Below are 13,998 nucleotides of genomic sequence, written 5' to 3'. Positions count from 1 at the left end.
TACAAGACTGCTTCTTGCTGTGTAGATAGGGGAGAAGGAAGAACAGAGAGACTCTTGGGCCTAACTCCTACGACCCTGCCTGTCTCCCTGTAGGCCCCACTGCCCCTGGCTGGCAGCACTAGACGGCATTCCACCTGGGAGTCAAAACAGGAAGTAGTGCTAGTCCCTGTCCATGGCACGTTAGCTGTGCCAGGACCCCATGTCACCAATAGTTGGGCACATGCGAGGTCTTCATAGCCAGGACCTCTCTTGGGTCCCCAGCATGTGTGTGGTGCGGAAATCTTTCTTCTGGAGCTGAACGGAGGATGAGAAAGTCCACACACTCCACAGGCTTGCTGCCCACCCTGCCTGACCCCGGCTCCGTAGCTTGTGCACACGCAGCCGTATCGGTTCAGGGCAGCTGCCCGCCTGGTCTCGGGTCAGCTTCTGCCTCCTGCAGACCCTATTCTTTGAGCCATCTAGAATGGTCCCACGAGAGGGACCTCAGCTTCTCTGTAGCTAGCATATCCCCAGGAGACGTTTTGGGTCATAGACAGGTGTGCAGGGCCCACACTGCACAACTCGAGAGGGTGTGCCATTGGCACTGTGGTCTGTAGAATGGTGCCCCTTGGAGTTGTGCACAAGGCCGGCGTCCTGAGAACGTCAGGAAGAAGAAGGCTGTGTAGTCCTGGCTGGGAATCACGGAGACAAGGCGTGACCTGCAGTGACTTCGGCTCAGTTTTCCATTCAGAAGGTGGCTTAGTGTCATCATAAAGGGACTTGTGAGGAGCCTTGAACATTTAGACGTAGGTCTGGGCTTAGGGCTACAGAAGTCTGGTGTCACAGTGGCTTCTTGCACTTGCGTGTGAACACACACACACACACACACACACACACATGTCCTCCTTGCTTCCGTGTTCCGAGAACAGTCTCAGGACAGGAATCACAGACTTGAAGCTTTTGTGGATTTAGTTGTAGCAGAAGGCATAGTATTTCCTTGTAGCCAGCTCAACCTAGGAGTTCATAGGAAGATCAGCTTGGTCGCTGTTAGGTCCAAATGGAGCTTCTGGAAAATGCTGAGCTGCCGCCTCCTGCTCTGGTAGGCACGTGGTGACAGCAGCAGCGTTGAGTAAAACAATCACCTTTGTGTCTTCAGACTTAGAGAAAATACTCTGGGTGCCGTGGTAAAATCGAACCCCTGACATTGCATTAGAACGTTATTTCTTCTCAAACTTCCTGTGTTAGGGAAGGGGCATAAATCCTATGTCATTTGCTCATGTTGAGCTGTTTTCTCCCTCTCCCTCCTGTGTAATAGACCTTTTCTTTCTTTCTTATTTTTTATTTACTTGAGTGACAGAGCTCCCATCCCTCTGGTTCACTCCCCAAATGCCCTCATGGCTGGGCCTGGGCCAGGGCCGAAGCCAGGAGCTGGACACTCAGTCCAGGTCTCCGGCGTTGAGTGGCAGGAACCCACTTATTTGAACCATTGCTGTGGCCTCCCAGCGTTAGCAGGAAGCTGAAGTCAGGAGCTGGAGCCAGGACTGAAACCCAGGCACTCCAGGATGGGACACGGGTTTTTTACCTGATGGCCTGGAACACCTGCTCCGAGGTCTTGTCTTTCTTTAGTTGCAGGTGGACCAGCAGCGGGGTGGCCAGAGGCCTGGAGTCTAGATAGTGCTTTCCTCAGCCACCAGTGGCTTCCTGTGGGCAGGGGACCTTCCAGGTGCCTTCAGAGTACACCGCATGGGTGGGAAACGGGTAGTAGCGTGTGAAAGACGTCTGCAGAGCCCTGCAACCCCCTGCAAGCTGGACTTGCCCTCTGCCCAGTTGAGTTTCCGCTTGAGGCTGCTGAGTCCCCTGAGCCCAGCAGGCTAGCAGACCTGGTGCCTGGTGCACGGCAGCCGGGTGGCACGTGGCTCTGGTCATGGGGGAGGCACAGATAGCAACAGGGTGCTGCAGGCTCGTGAGACGCAGGCCTCGCGACAAGGCCAGAACCCCCCTTAAAGCAACTGTGTACTGAGGGGTACAGCATGTCCAAACAGAAGCCCTGGACCAGTGGACAGAGTTACTCCCAAGCGTCCCAGGCCCCCAGATGGAAGGAGAGCTCTCTGATGTTTCCGGCCCGAGCTTCTCACGGAGCTTACACGTTCTCAGGGGTTCTACTCACCGCCGAGCTTTTCTCTTTGGCCTTGGCCTCAGCTTGCCGTGAGAGCCTTTAGGCAAAGGCAGTGAGTAGAATCCTGAGACGCGTAGAAGTGTAAGGCCATTTATTTGCTTTTGATTTGTACCAGCCAGCCAACTCGTACGGATTGGGCTGGTGCTAATGAGGTGAGCGAGAACTAATTTTAGACCAGGAATGAGGCACTTGCCCCTACAGAATTCCTCCCTTGTCCAATCCATAACCTGAGCTGACCGTCCAGGTGTCACGCAGGCCGAGGGTGGGGGATGTGAATGACTCCATGCGATCGGCCACCCCTTATCATTGAAGAAAGAGCTTCCTGGGGCAAGCGTTGGGAGCAGCGGTTAAAACACCTCTTGGGACACCCACATCCCGTACTGGAGTGCCTGGGTTCAAGTCCTGGCTCTGATTCTGATCCCAGCTTTCTGGGATCTGTGAGCCCTGGGGAGCAGCAGGTAATGGCTGAAGGACTTGGATCCCTGCCACCTATATGGAAGACCCAGATTGAACCCAGGTTCCTGGCTGCAGTCTGGCACAACCCCAGTTGTTAGCATTTGGGGAATGATGAGAGATTCTCCCTCTCCCTCTCCTTCCCCCCCCCACCCTCTCTCTCCCTCGCTCCCTCTCTCCCTCTCTCTCTCTCTCTCTCTCTGCCTTTCAAGGGGGAAAAATAGGGTTTCCTTAGAAGACCAAGCATTAAATATCCAAGACTGCCTTAATTCTTATCCTGGCCGAGCTACGTGGTAGCTGTGTGACCTCAGGAAACTTACCTAGCCCTCTGTACCTCAGTTTCCTAGTCTGTGAAATGGGAGTGGTGCGAGTCCTGGTTGAATAGGATTGTGGCTGAGTGAGCCGGTCTGTGCAGCATACTCACAGTTGTGCCTGCCACCTAGCACACGCTCAGGAAATGTTAGCTGTCCCCCGGAGCATCACTGCTGCTCATCACACAGACGCTTGGGCCTATGATTTTTCCGGAAGCATAACCATACAAACATTCTTTAGCTCTCGATAAAATATCCAAAATATGACCTGAGATACTCCGTGCTTGATTATAAAATAGACTTTGTGTTAGATGGCTGTGCCCAGTCGTAGGCTAACACCAGGGTGCTGAGCGTATGGAAGGTGGGTTGGCTGTGTGATGTCTGATAGGGGGGTGTACTAGGTGCCTCTCAATGACATTTTCCACCTGTGATGGTTTTTATCAGGAGGTAGCCAGTGGTACATGGGGGAGCCTCTGTGTAGGCTGCGAATGGAGGGGACGACCTTTCTGTGGGTTCTGCCCAGCAGGTGTGCGAGGATCCCGGATGGTTCCCAGCTCTGTCACTCCTGCCCCTTCCATCTTTTAAAACCCAGGCCTGCACTAGAGATCTATGAGGAACCCATCCTGAAGCTCTCCTCTTCAGGCAGAAGAGGGGTACCCTGGCCTTACTGAGGCTGCGCGGTTGAGTGGGGCAGACCCAGCAGCTCTCTCAGCCACCCCGGCTGGCCCGCGCTGTGTGCACCTGCTCCCTGGAGTCAGACCCTGGGGCGGCTTCCAGCCCCTGAATCTTCCCCTCCTCCTTCCATTTCCCGGAACCGGATCAGCCCTGGTCAGGTTTGGGAACGGACAGAGACCTGCGCGTCATAGCATGGATCTTCCCTTCTTCACTGGTTCCACCGTCCTCTTCCCCTAGGGCCATGTTGTGTCCCCCCAGCTGGGGCACAGCTCAGGGCGTTTGGATTAAAGGGGGTTAGAGGTTGGACAGGTTCTGTGGGTGGGTGTGCATGGAAGTGGCAAGAGGGTCCATTCCTGCTGCCTTTCCTGAAATAATTCCCTTGTGTTTCATCTGTTCACCTAGGGGAAGAAGAAGAAGAGGAAAAGGGACAAGCAACCGGGAGAGACCAATGGTAAGTGACAGCACTCAGGATGGAGGAAGGCCCACTCCTTGATGTTAGGCTCCCAGCTGGGGCAGGCAGGAGAAACTCAAGGCCAGGACCTTGTGGGGGATCCCATGTAGCCAGCCTCTTCTGTTTATGCATTTTAATTAATTGCTTCATGACTGCCCTGTTAAAGCTAGTAACATTCATTGTTGCATGAAAAGCACATTGTAACTCTAGTGGAATGTGTTTTTAAATAACTTTTGCAAAGCCTGTAACGAGAGCCAGCAGTAGGCATGCCTAGGCTGGGGTTGATTCAGTCTACTTATTTTGTATGTGTCTGAGAAGGGGTGAGGAGGGGGCCTGGGGGAGCCGGAGGAGGGGGTGTGTGTGAGTGTCTGATATTAATGGGCTGTTCCTGAATGTTCTGATGCATGCCTTTACAGTGGTCAATTGCACCCATTTTAAATTAAGGAGGTTTGTCATTCTCTAGAAGAAATTAGAAATACTGCATAGGCAATCTCAGAGGTCCCTTGGAGAAGGCCAGGCTTTTACAGTCAAACAAAACAAAAGTTTTGAAGGCTTTGTATAATTTGTTCTTTTTTTTCAGAACACAGCGAATGTTTCCTAAATCCTTGCCTTTCACTTCCTCCGATTACAGGTGCTAATGTCATTTTGAGTCATTAAAGTAGTTGATAAACTGTTTTTTAATTTTTCTTGCCATGATAGTTTTATTAACATTAAACACGTATGACATTTAAATATTTCTTTAAAATGACCATCTACACGGTTCTGTATGTTTCAGTAGATTTTTTTTTTCTCAGTTGCTTTGGTTGTTTTTTAATTTTTTTTGAATTTGATGTAACTTTGGTTTTGTTTATTTATTTATTTTTCCCATAAAAGTTGTTTAAGCAGTGATGACAGTGATTTAGAGTTGAACTAACTGTGCAAATTGAATATGCAGTATTTCTTTAAAAGAGACTGGTTAAAAAAAAGAAAAGAAAAACAAATGGAAGGAATTCAGTAATAAACCTCCTTAATCTAATGGCATTTTTTCATCGCTCCCACTAAGTTTTCTCACGCAAGCATGCATCCGCAGTATGATTATTTTTTCCTTTGCTTTTTTTTTTGTTTTAGTTTTTTTCTTCCTTTTGCTTTTCTGCTCATAATTTGCAAATCCACTAGCATTTTACTGACTCTGCCTGCAGACCTGCTGCTGTGAGCTTCTAACTAACTCTTAACAGCTCATTCACACAGCTGTGTTTATCTTTATCTGTTCCTCTCTTAATATTAATAAAAATAGATTAAAAAAAAAGATGACCATTCCAAAAGCTGCAATATCCCAGTACCACAACCCTTTTCTTTCTTTATTTCTTTCTGTTTCATTTCATTTTGTTCTGTTTTTATTTGTAGTTTTTTTTTCCTTTTTTAAACTGTTGTACTCTAAGAAGAAAAAAGCATGTTACAAACTTAATTCCCTCCTTCGCTTTATTTTCTTCTTTAAGAAAAAAAAATTGAGAGGAAAAAAAAGCAGAACTAAAAGAGAAAAAAAATAATTCCAAGTGTGAGTTCTTGAGTATCTAACTTCCCTTTGTCAGCTCAAATCGAATCTGAGAGACAGTCCTTAAAGAAGGGATACTGCAGCTTTATTTGCAACAGCTAATTTCACAAGTGGAATAAGAATGTGATTTTTACTTTTTTTTTAATTAAAGAAAGTTTAAAAAAAGAACGTCAATATTTTGCAAATTAGTAACCAGGTCATTGATTTATTCCCTTTTTTATTTTTATTTTTTTCTTATTTGTATCTTTCTCTCCCCCCTCCCTCCCTCTCTCTCTCTCTCTCTCTCCCTCTCTCTCTCTCTCCTCTCCCTTTCTCCCACCGTCCTCCTCCTCTGCTCGCTTCTTTCTTGAACTCATTCAGACCTGAGCGCTCCTAAGAAATGCCGAGCGCGCTTTGGCCTTGATCAACAGAATAACTGGTGCGGCCCTTGCAGGTGTGTATAGTTCCCAGATTCGCTGTGCTGGTTTGCAGCTGGTCTCTGCCATCCCTTCCCCCTCTCTGGCCTGTTGCTCTGTAGCTCTGTGTGTGGATCTTAGGAGACACGAGGGAGTGGGACATTGCCAGGTGTATGGGCTCTGTGAGGGATGTGCTATTCTCCCGCTGCTGCTGCCAAAATGCCACTGTAAAACAGCATTGCGCGTGCCTCCTCGGGGAGCACCCGCGAGCCCCAGCGCCCTCTCCCGGGGAATGTTGCCTGCCAACCCCCCCTTCCTGGCACCGCCCAGGACCGTGCTCCTGGCCTAGGTAGAAGCCACTGACGTCACCTTCTCCCCTCCTCTTCTCTCTGGTTTTATTTTTTTTATTTTTATTTTTTATTTTTTTGATTTATTTTTCATCGTTGTGTTTTGGTTTCTGGCTGTTGGTTTTTTGTGTGTGTGTGCGTGTTTTATCCTTTTTTTGTTTTGTTTTGTTGTTTTGTTTTGCGTTTGACTCATGGCAGTCCCTTCCTGTCCATGTCCTCGGTGAGGCAAGCTTACCGAGTAGAGCCGAGGCGCTGTAGAAGAAGAGCGAGCGCTAGCGAGATCTCACATCCAACTGAGCACGACCCACCATTGTGTTGTGTTTTTTGTGTTTACCTTATGCTAACAGATGCAAATACTCCAAAGAAGTGTCGGGCACTGTTCGGGCTTGACAGACAGACTTTATGGTGCAAGCCGTGCAGGTATATCTCCACTGCGAGGCCTCTGGGAAAATCAAAGCCTTCTGTCCTCTTGGTGCCTTAGCGGGACCATTTATTATGACCTTGTTCCATCTGCCTCCCCCACTGGCATCAATGACTAATGATCCTTGCTCTTCAAGATTCCCTTGCTGATTTTATGCCATGTCCTCTTCCCCACTTTCTCTCTCTCTCTCTCTCTTCCCTGCCCACTCCTAAACCCTGTTCTTTCGAATAACATATCCTTGGTGGTGGGACTGAGATCACAGCCTTCACAGATAAGGACTGGTCCTCGTGTTTTGGAAGCCAGCGCCCCTCCCCTCCCCAGCACCTTGGTGGGAGTCCTGAGCATAGAGGACCACCATTGCCAAAGGGCTGAGTGAGCGCAGGACTGAGCGAGCGCAGAAGTTGGCAGCGACAGCATTCCCCCTGCACTTGGAGTCGTGTCACTCGGAGAAGTGCTCTGGGGCAGGCTTTTTGTTTTTGTTTTTGTTTTTTTCCTCCTCCTCCTCCTTCTCCTCCACCTCCTTTTCCTCCTTTGGGTTTTGCATTATGTTTACAAAGCACGTGTCTGTGTTCAGAGGCGCTTCGTGAGCCAACCTTGTTTTACAGTGCTGAAAAAGAAGCGTGGCATTGAACGGCATGCACCAGCTTTAAGGGCTGCAAGCAGTGCGTGGTGCAGTCCCGCACTGCAGCGTTGCTAGGCCTGCAGCATGAGAAACCCGCATATATACATGCATACGGGCGTGGACACGTATGCATACATAGCCCTGGTTCCAAATCCAATCAGAACCGCCCAGAGAGTCCCATGTAAGCACCTGTGTTCCACCTGCAGGCTTCCATCCTCTCAGGGAAGGTGTAGGTACTGCCTTCTTGGTGGAGGGAGTCCCCCTTAGTTCCCGTCTCATTTCCTTTCCTTTAATGAGCACCTTTGGTTAAATTTGTTGTTTCTTTGTTCTGATACAAGCAGTCTTTGAATTTGGAATATTATGATGGTAGGTATCTCAACACCCCAGACACGCTTCCCTGTTTGTAATGCCTCCCTCGTCACGTGTCCCTCTCCTCCATGCCTCTGCCATGTGCTCCGTGTCTAGACGCTAGATCAGACGTCCATCCCATCACGTGCATGCCCACCAGTCTCCTGTGTCTCTGCCCCCCAACTCTGACGCTAGCAGGAGGCATCGGTGAAGGGCCTCCCCTTCACCACGCGAGCGATAGGAGAGCGAGGGACCTACCCAGGTGGCCCCCTGCCCATTGAGTGAGGGACTTGGGGCCTTCAGTGACCAGCCCTGGTCCCTCTGTGAGCTGGGGGTGTTCCCAGGGGTGTGTGACGAGTGTCTTTGAGCATGACAAAGTCGGTGAAGGGCGATGAGCTGTTTGGCTAGGACGAGCAGGGACTCCACTTGACCCTCCGCGGGCAGCCAGCCGGCTGTGACATCCCGTCCCGAGGCAGCTGCTGTGGCAAGTGGCTTGCTCGCCACGGGGGCCACTCACAGGAGGTTTCTCAGGAGCCGCACACATGCCCAGTAGCTCCCTTTGCGAGGCTGCTTCAGGTGCCTGGTTGGTTGGTTGTGTTCATGGGGTAGGGGCTGGGTGTGGATTTCTGATTTGCTTCAGGAGCAGGTGCTGCAAATGAGACACAGCTATTAGTGACAGTGACCAGGAAAGACATCCCCCCCGCCACCCCGCCCCTCACAAAACTCACACCTTGTTTATTAAAGCCCAGGTGTGGGGTCTCCCTCAGGGACCAAGATTTTCTTGATAATAATACTAGTAGTAACATCGGCCATGCCCCAACCTTTATAGCGGCTTCATGTTATGGGGACACTTTCAGGGCTAAGTCCCTTGTCGTGTTGATCCATGCCACAGGAAGTGGAGCTCGGCCAGCCCTTGGCAGTCCCTGGTTTGCTTTCCAGCCTCAGCACCTGACGACGTTCCCACAGCTGTGTCTCCGCCCTGGGTTTTCATGTCACTGAGGTGCTAGCATGTACGTTTCTGCTGGCCTTTGAGGGCAACCTTCTGAAACAGGACGAGGAACTTGAGAATATGTAGGAGCGAGGAACAGAGTTCTGAGTGGCGCTTCCCTGCGTGGAGGTGGAGCCTGGTGGTGGTGTGGGGGTGAGAGGCTGAGTTTTCTCCCGGAAGTTACCTGTCCCTTCCCACCCCACCCCCCAACCTTGCCTTTTCTAGCTGTGCCCCGACCATGTCTGGCTTAATGCTAAAATCAATAAGGACTAAATGTGCTTTGCAAAAAAAGAAGGCAAGCTGTTGCAAGGCAAGGCATTTTCTGACTTGTCAGAAATGTGTTCCAACTGCCTGTCGCCCCATTGGGAGAGAGCAGTGCGCTGTGGTCAGTCTCCGTCCCAGGTCCAGCACATCCCACCCCCCAAGATCTGGAAACCTCCATCCTAAGGAGGGCGGGAGGGGTGAGGAAAGACCAGAGATGCTCCTGGTCCATCAGGGCTCCCAGCTCACCACACGGGGTTGCCCACGTTGCTGCATTTGAGGACATTGAAAGCAGACTCTGTTTGGAGCCCACCAAGTTGCTCTCCGTCTCTCTTCGCTCCGCCCTCATGTAGCATGAGACGTGCCGCTTGCTGTCATTCCTTCGTCCCCCCAGCCCTTCCTCCCCTTCCTGCCCCCTCATTGCTCTCTAGTTGTGCATCTGCCTCTCCCCACCCTGCCCCCACCCCGTCCCTCTCCCATTTTTACAATGCATGGGCATCCTAGTTTTTGGAGCATGTTTTGATCTGCAGGCTAAGGTGGTTTCGAACTCTGAGAGCCTTCATTATTTTTCTTGGATTTCTGGGGCGGGAGCAGAAGCCATGGTCTTACTTTAATTTGCCCTGGGGAGAAAAAGGCACACTGCCCATTTTGAGGGTGAGAGGGGGCTGCCCCTGCTCCTCTAGAGTTCCTTCTGACCCGTAAGTGACAGAGAGAGACCCTGAGACCCCTACCCCATTAGGTCTCAGCCCCTGGGAAGCGGGAAGGACCAGCATGCCCCCCTCCTCCCCCTATCCCTCTCCTTCCCCTCCCTTCCCTTCCCCTCCTGCCATCTTGCCAAGCCCACATGCCCCATGCACAGGGCGTCATGAGCCAGTGACTCTGGGGCACAGAAAGAGAGAGGAGGAGCTGTGTATGCCCCCTTCCTTCCCGAGCCGGTGCCCTGTGTGACAGTGGTGGCCTTCCAGTGGGCAGTGTCTGAGTTGCTCTCCGGTGGTAGGAAGCCAGCCGGCTCTCATATGCTTATCCTCAGAGACTCACTTGCTGCCGGCCGTGGCTCTTGAGTGTGTCTGGAGGGTCCTTCCATGAGCTCATTCCCGATCTGCATTATTTTTCTGGCATTAGCGGGGTTGATCCCAGGATCACCTTTCCTACCAAAGGCAACCCCACCAGGCTGGGATGAATGGCAGGAGAAGCTTTGAAGTCACATGCTCAATTTCTTGAGTTGATTTTCCCTGACCTCATCCTTTGATGACAAGCAAGGCAGGCTCTGAAACCCTCGTGCGTGCTTGTTACATAAATGGGGAGCGAGAGAGGAGAGATTCTGGTTATGGTGCAAAATTAGTCTTTGTGGCTACTACACCCCTCAGGACAACCCCAGCCCAGGGAGGTCCCTGCCGCGGTTCCCTGGCGTTTCTTCTTTGTCACTTCTCTGTGAGGGTCACACTCAGCATAGTGACAAGGGCAGGGCGCCCCTCCATCCCATGCACAAGTCTCTCCTTCCAAACCTTCTCACTGTGGGCTGGGGGAGGGCAAGCCCCAAATCTCCAAAAGCCAAAAACTAAACTCCAGTTTGGATCTGAATTCAATCCACAACCTGCAGGCCATACAACCAGTTATTCTCGTTCCTTTGGATCATTTTTCTGTTTTTCTTATTCTTCCCCCTCCCCCACCTTTGTTTATCCTCTTCTACCTGTTTTTGGTGGTTTTTTTTTTTTTTTTTTTGGTTTTGGTTTTGGTTTTCTTTTGGTTTTTGTTTTTTGAGTTTATTTTGTTCGAGTTTTGTTTCCCCGCCTCCCTCCCCCCTGATTCTCACCTCTCTTGATTTGGTGTGGTTCTGAACAGACAAGCCCACGAGCTGTCTGGGCGCCAGCAGCCTCATGGTGGTGGTGGTGGTGGTGGTGGTGGTGGTGGTGATGGTGGTGTGGTTTAAACCTTGAAGCCTCTCACTCGCACCGCCTTCAGCTATGTGGGCTCCACAGTCAGCATTTTCAGTTTCCTATTGATACGAGGCGGCTGGGGAAGGAGCTCTGTCTTTCTCTTTGAAACACACACACAAATCACTGGGGGTGGGGGTGGAGGTGGGGAGAAGGAAATATGATGGGAGAGTTGAGGGTGGGGATGTCTAAGCCAGAAGCTGGTCAGCTCCTCTCAGTTGAGACAAAGCACCTCCTGGCAAATCCATGCCACCCCCCTGCACCTGCCGGTGGCTTCCCTTAGCCTGCTAGCTTACACCTGGGCAGGGGTGGGGCCCTGGGGGCGTGGGAGGGGGCGGGGGCAGGGAGCAGGTAGGGAGTTCTGCATTCTTTCATATTTCATTTGCCAGAGCTGACTATACTTAGACGGGGACCATAGTTAAGGGCGCAGCATGGCACCCCGGCAGTGCCACCGGGTGTACCACACCATGGGGGCATCCGATAGAGGACTTGAGCTTGGCCGTGAGCATTGGGTACTTCTCTGCCTCGGCATCTCTGCCCTTTATTCACAGATAACTCTCTCCCCCTGTTTCTAGGAGAAAAAAAAAGTGCGTTCGCTACATACAAGGTGAAGGCAGCTGCCTCAGCCCCCCCTCTTCAGATGGAAGCCTACTAGACTCGCCTCCCCCCTCCCCGCACCTGCTAGGCTCCCCTCCCCCAGACGCCAAGTCACAGACTGAGCAGACACAGCCGCTCTCGCTGTCCCTGAAGCCCGACCCCCTGGCCCACCTGGCCATGATGCCTCCGCCGCCCGCGCTCCTGCTGGCCGAGGCCGCCCACGGCAAGGCCTCCGCCCTCTGTCCCAACGGGGCTCTGGACCTGCCACCTGCCGCCTTGCAGCCGCCCATTGTCGCCTCGTCCTCGCTCGCACAGCCGTCAACATCTTCCTTACATTCCCACAGCTCGTTGGCCGGGACCCAGCCCCAGCCTCTCTCCCTCGTCACCAAGTCTTTAGAGTAACTTTCAGCCTCGTTAGCCCCGGGTGCTTTGTCGCGTGTTTCCTCTGGCTTTTCTTTCCTCCCTCCGCCTCGAAAGGTTTTGTTTTGTACTCTCTTAATTTTGTGCCACGTGGCTACATGAGTTGATGTTTATCGAGTTCATTGGTCAATATTTGACCCATTCTTATTTCAATTTCTCCTTTTAAATATGTAGATGAGAGAAGAACCTCATAATTCTACCAAAATTTTTATCAACAGCTGTTGAAAGTCTTTGTAGCGTTTAAAATATATATATATATACATAACTGTTATGTAGTTCGGATAGCTTAGTTTTAAAAAGACTGATGAAAAAAGCAAAAAGAAAAAAAAAACGATTTTGAAGCACCCCTCCAGAAGGAGTTGGTTCTGTATTATTTGTATTAAATATGAGCTTGCGAACCAATCATTTTACATCTGGTTTTTCAACCACAAGCGCACGACGAATGCAGTGCCGTTACCTTATTTTTTTTCCCAGTGTGAAACAACTTTTATTGTGATGTTACTTGTTATTGTTTAAATGTACAGAAACAAAGGGTTAAAATGTGTTAATGTACCTTGCTCCATGGTGTTGTTCTTTTTTGGGGGGGAGGGATGCCACTCAACAATGAATGAATCACAACGCTGTCGGACCAGTAGTATTTATTGCTTTAGAGATTGCTTGTACCTGTACGTCGTCCCTTTTTAAATATGTTTTCCCTTTTCTTGAAACTGTATAAAGTTTTCCCCCCTTAGCATAAGCATCTTATATATAACAATTCATTTGTACAAGGTTTTTAAGTTTATATATAAAAATGTGTATATATATTTTTTGTTTCCCTTTTGGACCTTTTGTTCTCTTGTTTTTGGGTATGTTTGTGGTTTTTTGTTGTTTGGGTTTTGTTTTTTTGTTTTGTTTTGTTTTTTGGTTTTCTGTCTTGCTGTATGACACCCAGATGCCGCCAGATGGACATTAACAGTTGCATTAAAGGATCAGTAGCATTAACAAGAGTTGCTTTAAAAAAGCCATTATGTAAAACAAGACTTGAAAGTTAGCAGAGGGGATCTTAGCGACGCTGTATGAGCAGCAGTGGGAACTGCCCGGGTTTCCCCCTTTGAACTGCCAGTAAATGCCCTGGCCCTTAGGACATGGACTGACTGTGTGCAAAACTTTATGTGCCAAAATTCTCAGTGACTTTAGCTTTCTCCCTCTTTTTGATGCTGTAATTTTTGTTCATCATGTTTTTGCTGTGATGTTACATAGGTAGATTTGTATGTAGTTTTAATGTCACCTATAACAAAATGTGTTTGGTAGCAGATTGTCCAGAAAGCATTTTAAATGAAGAGGTGTAAACCCTTAAGGGCCAAAATTCTGTATATTAGATTACTCTTAAAGGAAAACCCAGCTGCCGCTTCTATGTACACATATTACATACAAGTAGGTAGCGAACTTTAAAAATAAAAAAAACCTAGGCATGTTGATGTTGCAAAATGCTGTATAAAGCTGAAACCTGTTCATTCAGTGCCATTGTAGTTGACATGAAGCGATTGTAAAACTGTCTCCGATTTTCTCTGGTTTATTAAAATGCTAACTATAACATTTTTTGTGAATACTTTGAATGTTTCCTAACAGTTGTGATGTTACTGTTCCGTTTTATGCTCTTATTCCAAGTTCATTTTTAATGGTTTGGAAGCCATTTTTGTAATGAATAAATGTTCATGCTGTACAGTATCTGTAGCATGCCGTTCTGGATTAATAAAAGCAACTTAGTATGTGCAGATAAAGGCTGGCCACTCTTTTGTCTGCTTGGGATGTTGTGTCTGGGGAACTTGGACCTGCTGTCGCCGAGAGAGCCACATCCCCAAGTTGGAACTTAGACCATGCGGTAAGTATAAGGTGGGCAGTGGAGGTTTCCATACCAGAATGTGATGTGGATGTCCTTTGGTGGGGGTTTCGTGTCCTGGCTTGTCTACTGTGGCATTCACAATGAAGTTGACCAATGTGAAAGGGTGTTTGTGTCTCTCTCCATGGCATGAGGGAAATTCAAAAAGTGTGTGGAAAACAGAGTTCAAAGATAAGTTGATTTTTGGCACAGCAAATTCTTAAACCCGGG

General features: G+C 49.5%; 1 protein-coding gene across 50 annotated transcripts in view; it reads left to right on the top strand.

Moving 5' to 3' along the window:
• TCF7L2 (transcription factor 7 like 2) overlaps positions 1 to 13,669 on the top strand; it is a 197,427-nt gene extending 183,758 nt beyond the window's left edge. For 14 of the 50 annotated variants that reach the window (XM_051823616.2, XM_051823614.2, XM_051823615.2 and 11 more), the window contains 4 exons: positions 3,997 to 4,045; positions 4,626 to 4,676; positions 5,937 to 6,009; positions 11,468 to 13,669. In XM_051823616.2, coding sequence (XP_051679576.1) covers positions 3,997 to 4,045; positions 4,626 to 4,676; positions 5,937 to 6,009; positions 11,468 to 11,891 — 597 coding nt within the window. In that variant the 3' untranslated portion in view covers positions 11,892 to 13,669. Of the gene's footprint in view, positions 1 to 3,996; positions 4,050 to 4,625; positions 4,677 to 5,936; positions 6,010 to 6,665; positions 6,739 to 11,467 lie in introns of all 50 variants that reach the window. The other 36 variants (XM_051823622.2, XM_051823619.2, XM_051823618.2 and 33 more) reach the window with 10 other exon arrangements.
• The last annotated feature ends 329 nt before the right edge of the window (positions 13,670 to 13,998 follow it).

Source organism: Oryctolagus cuniculus, chromosome 15, assembly GCF_964237555.1.
Source record: "Oryctolagus cuniculus chromosome 15, mOryCun1.1, whole genome shotgun sequence".
NCBI lineage: Eukaryota > Metazoa > Chordata > Mammalia > Lagomorpha > Leporidae > Oryctolagus > Oryctolagus cuniculus.
Note: the sequence above shows the minus strand (reverse complement) of the source record. Positions and strands in the feature narration are given on the sequence as shown.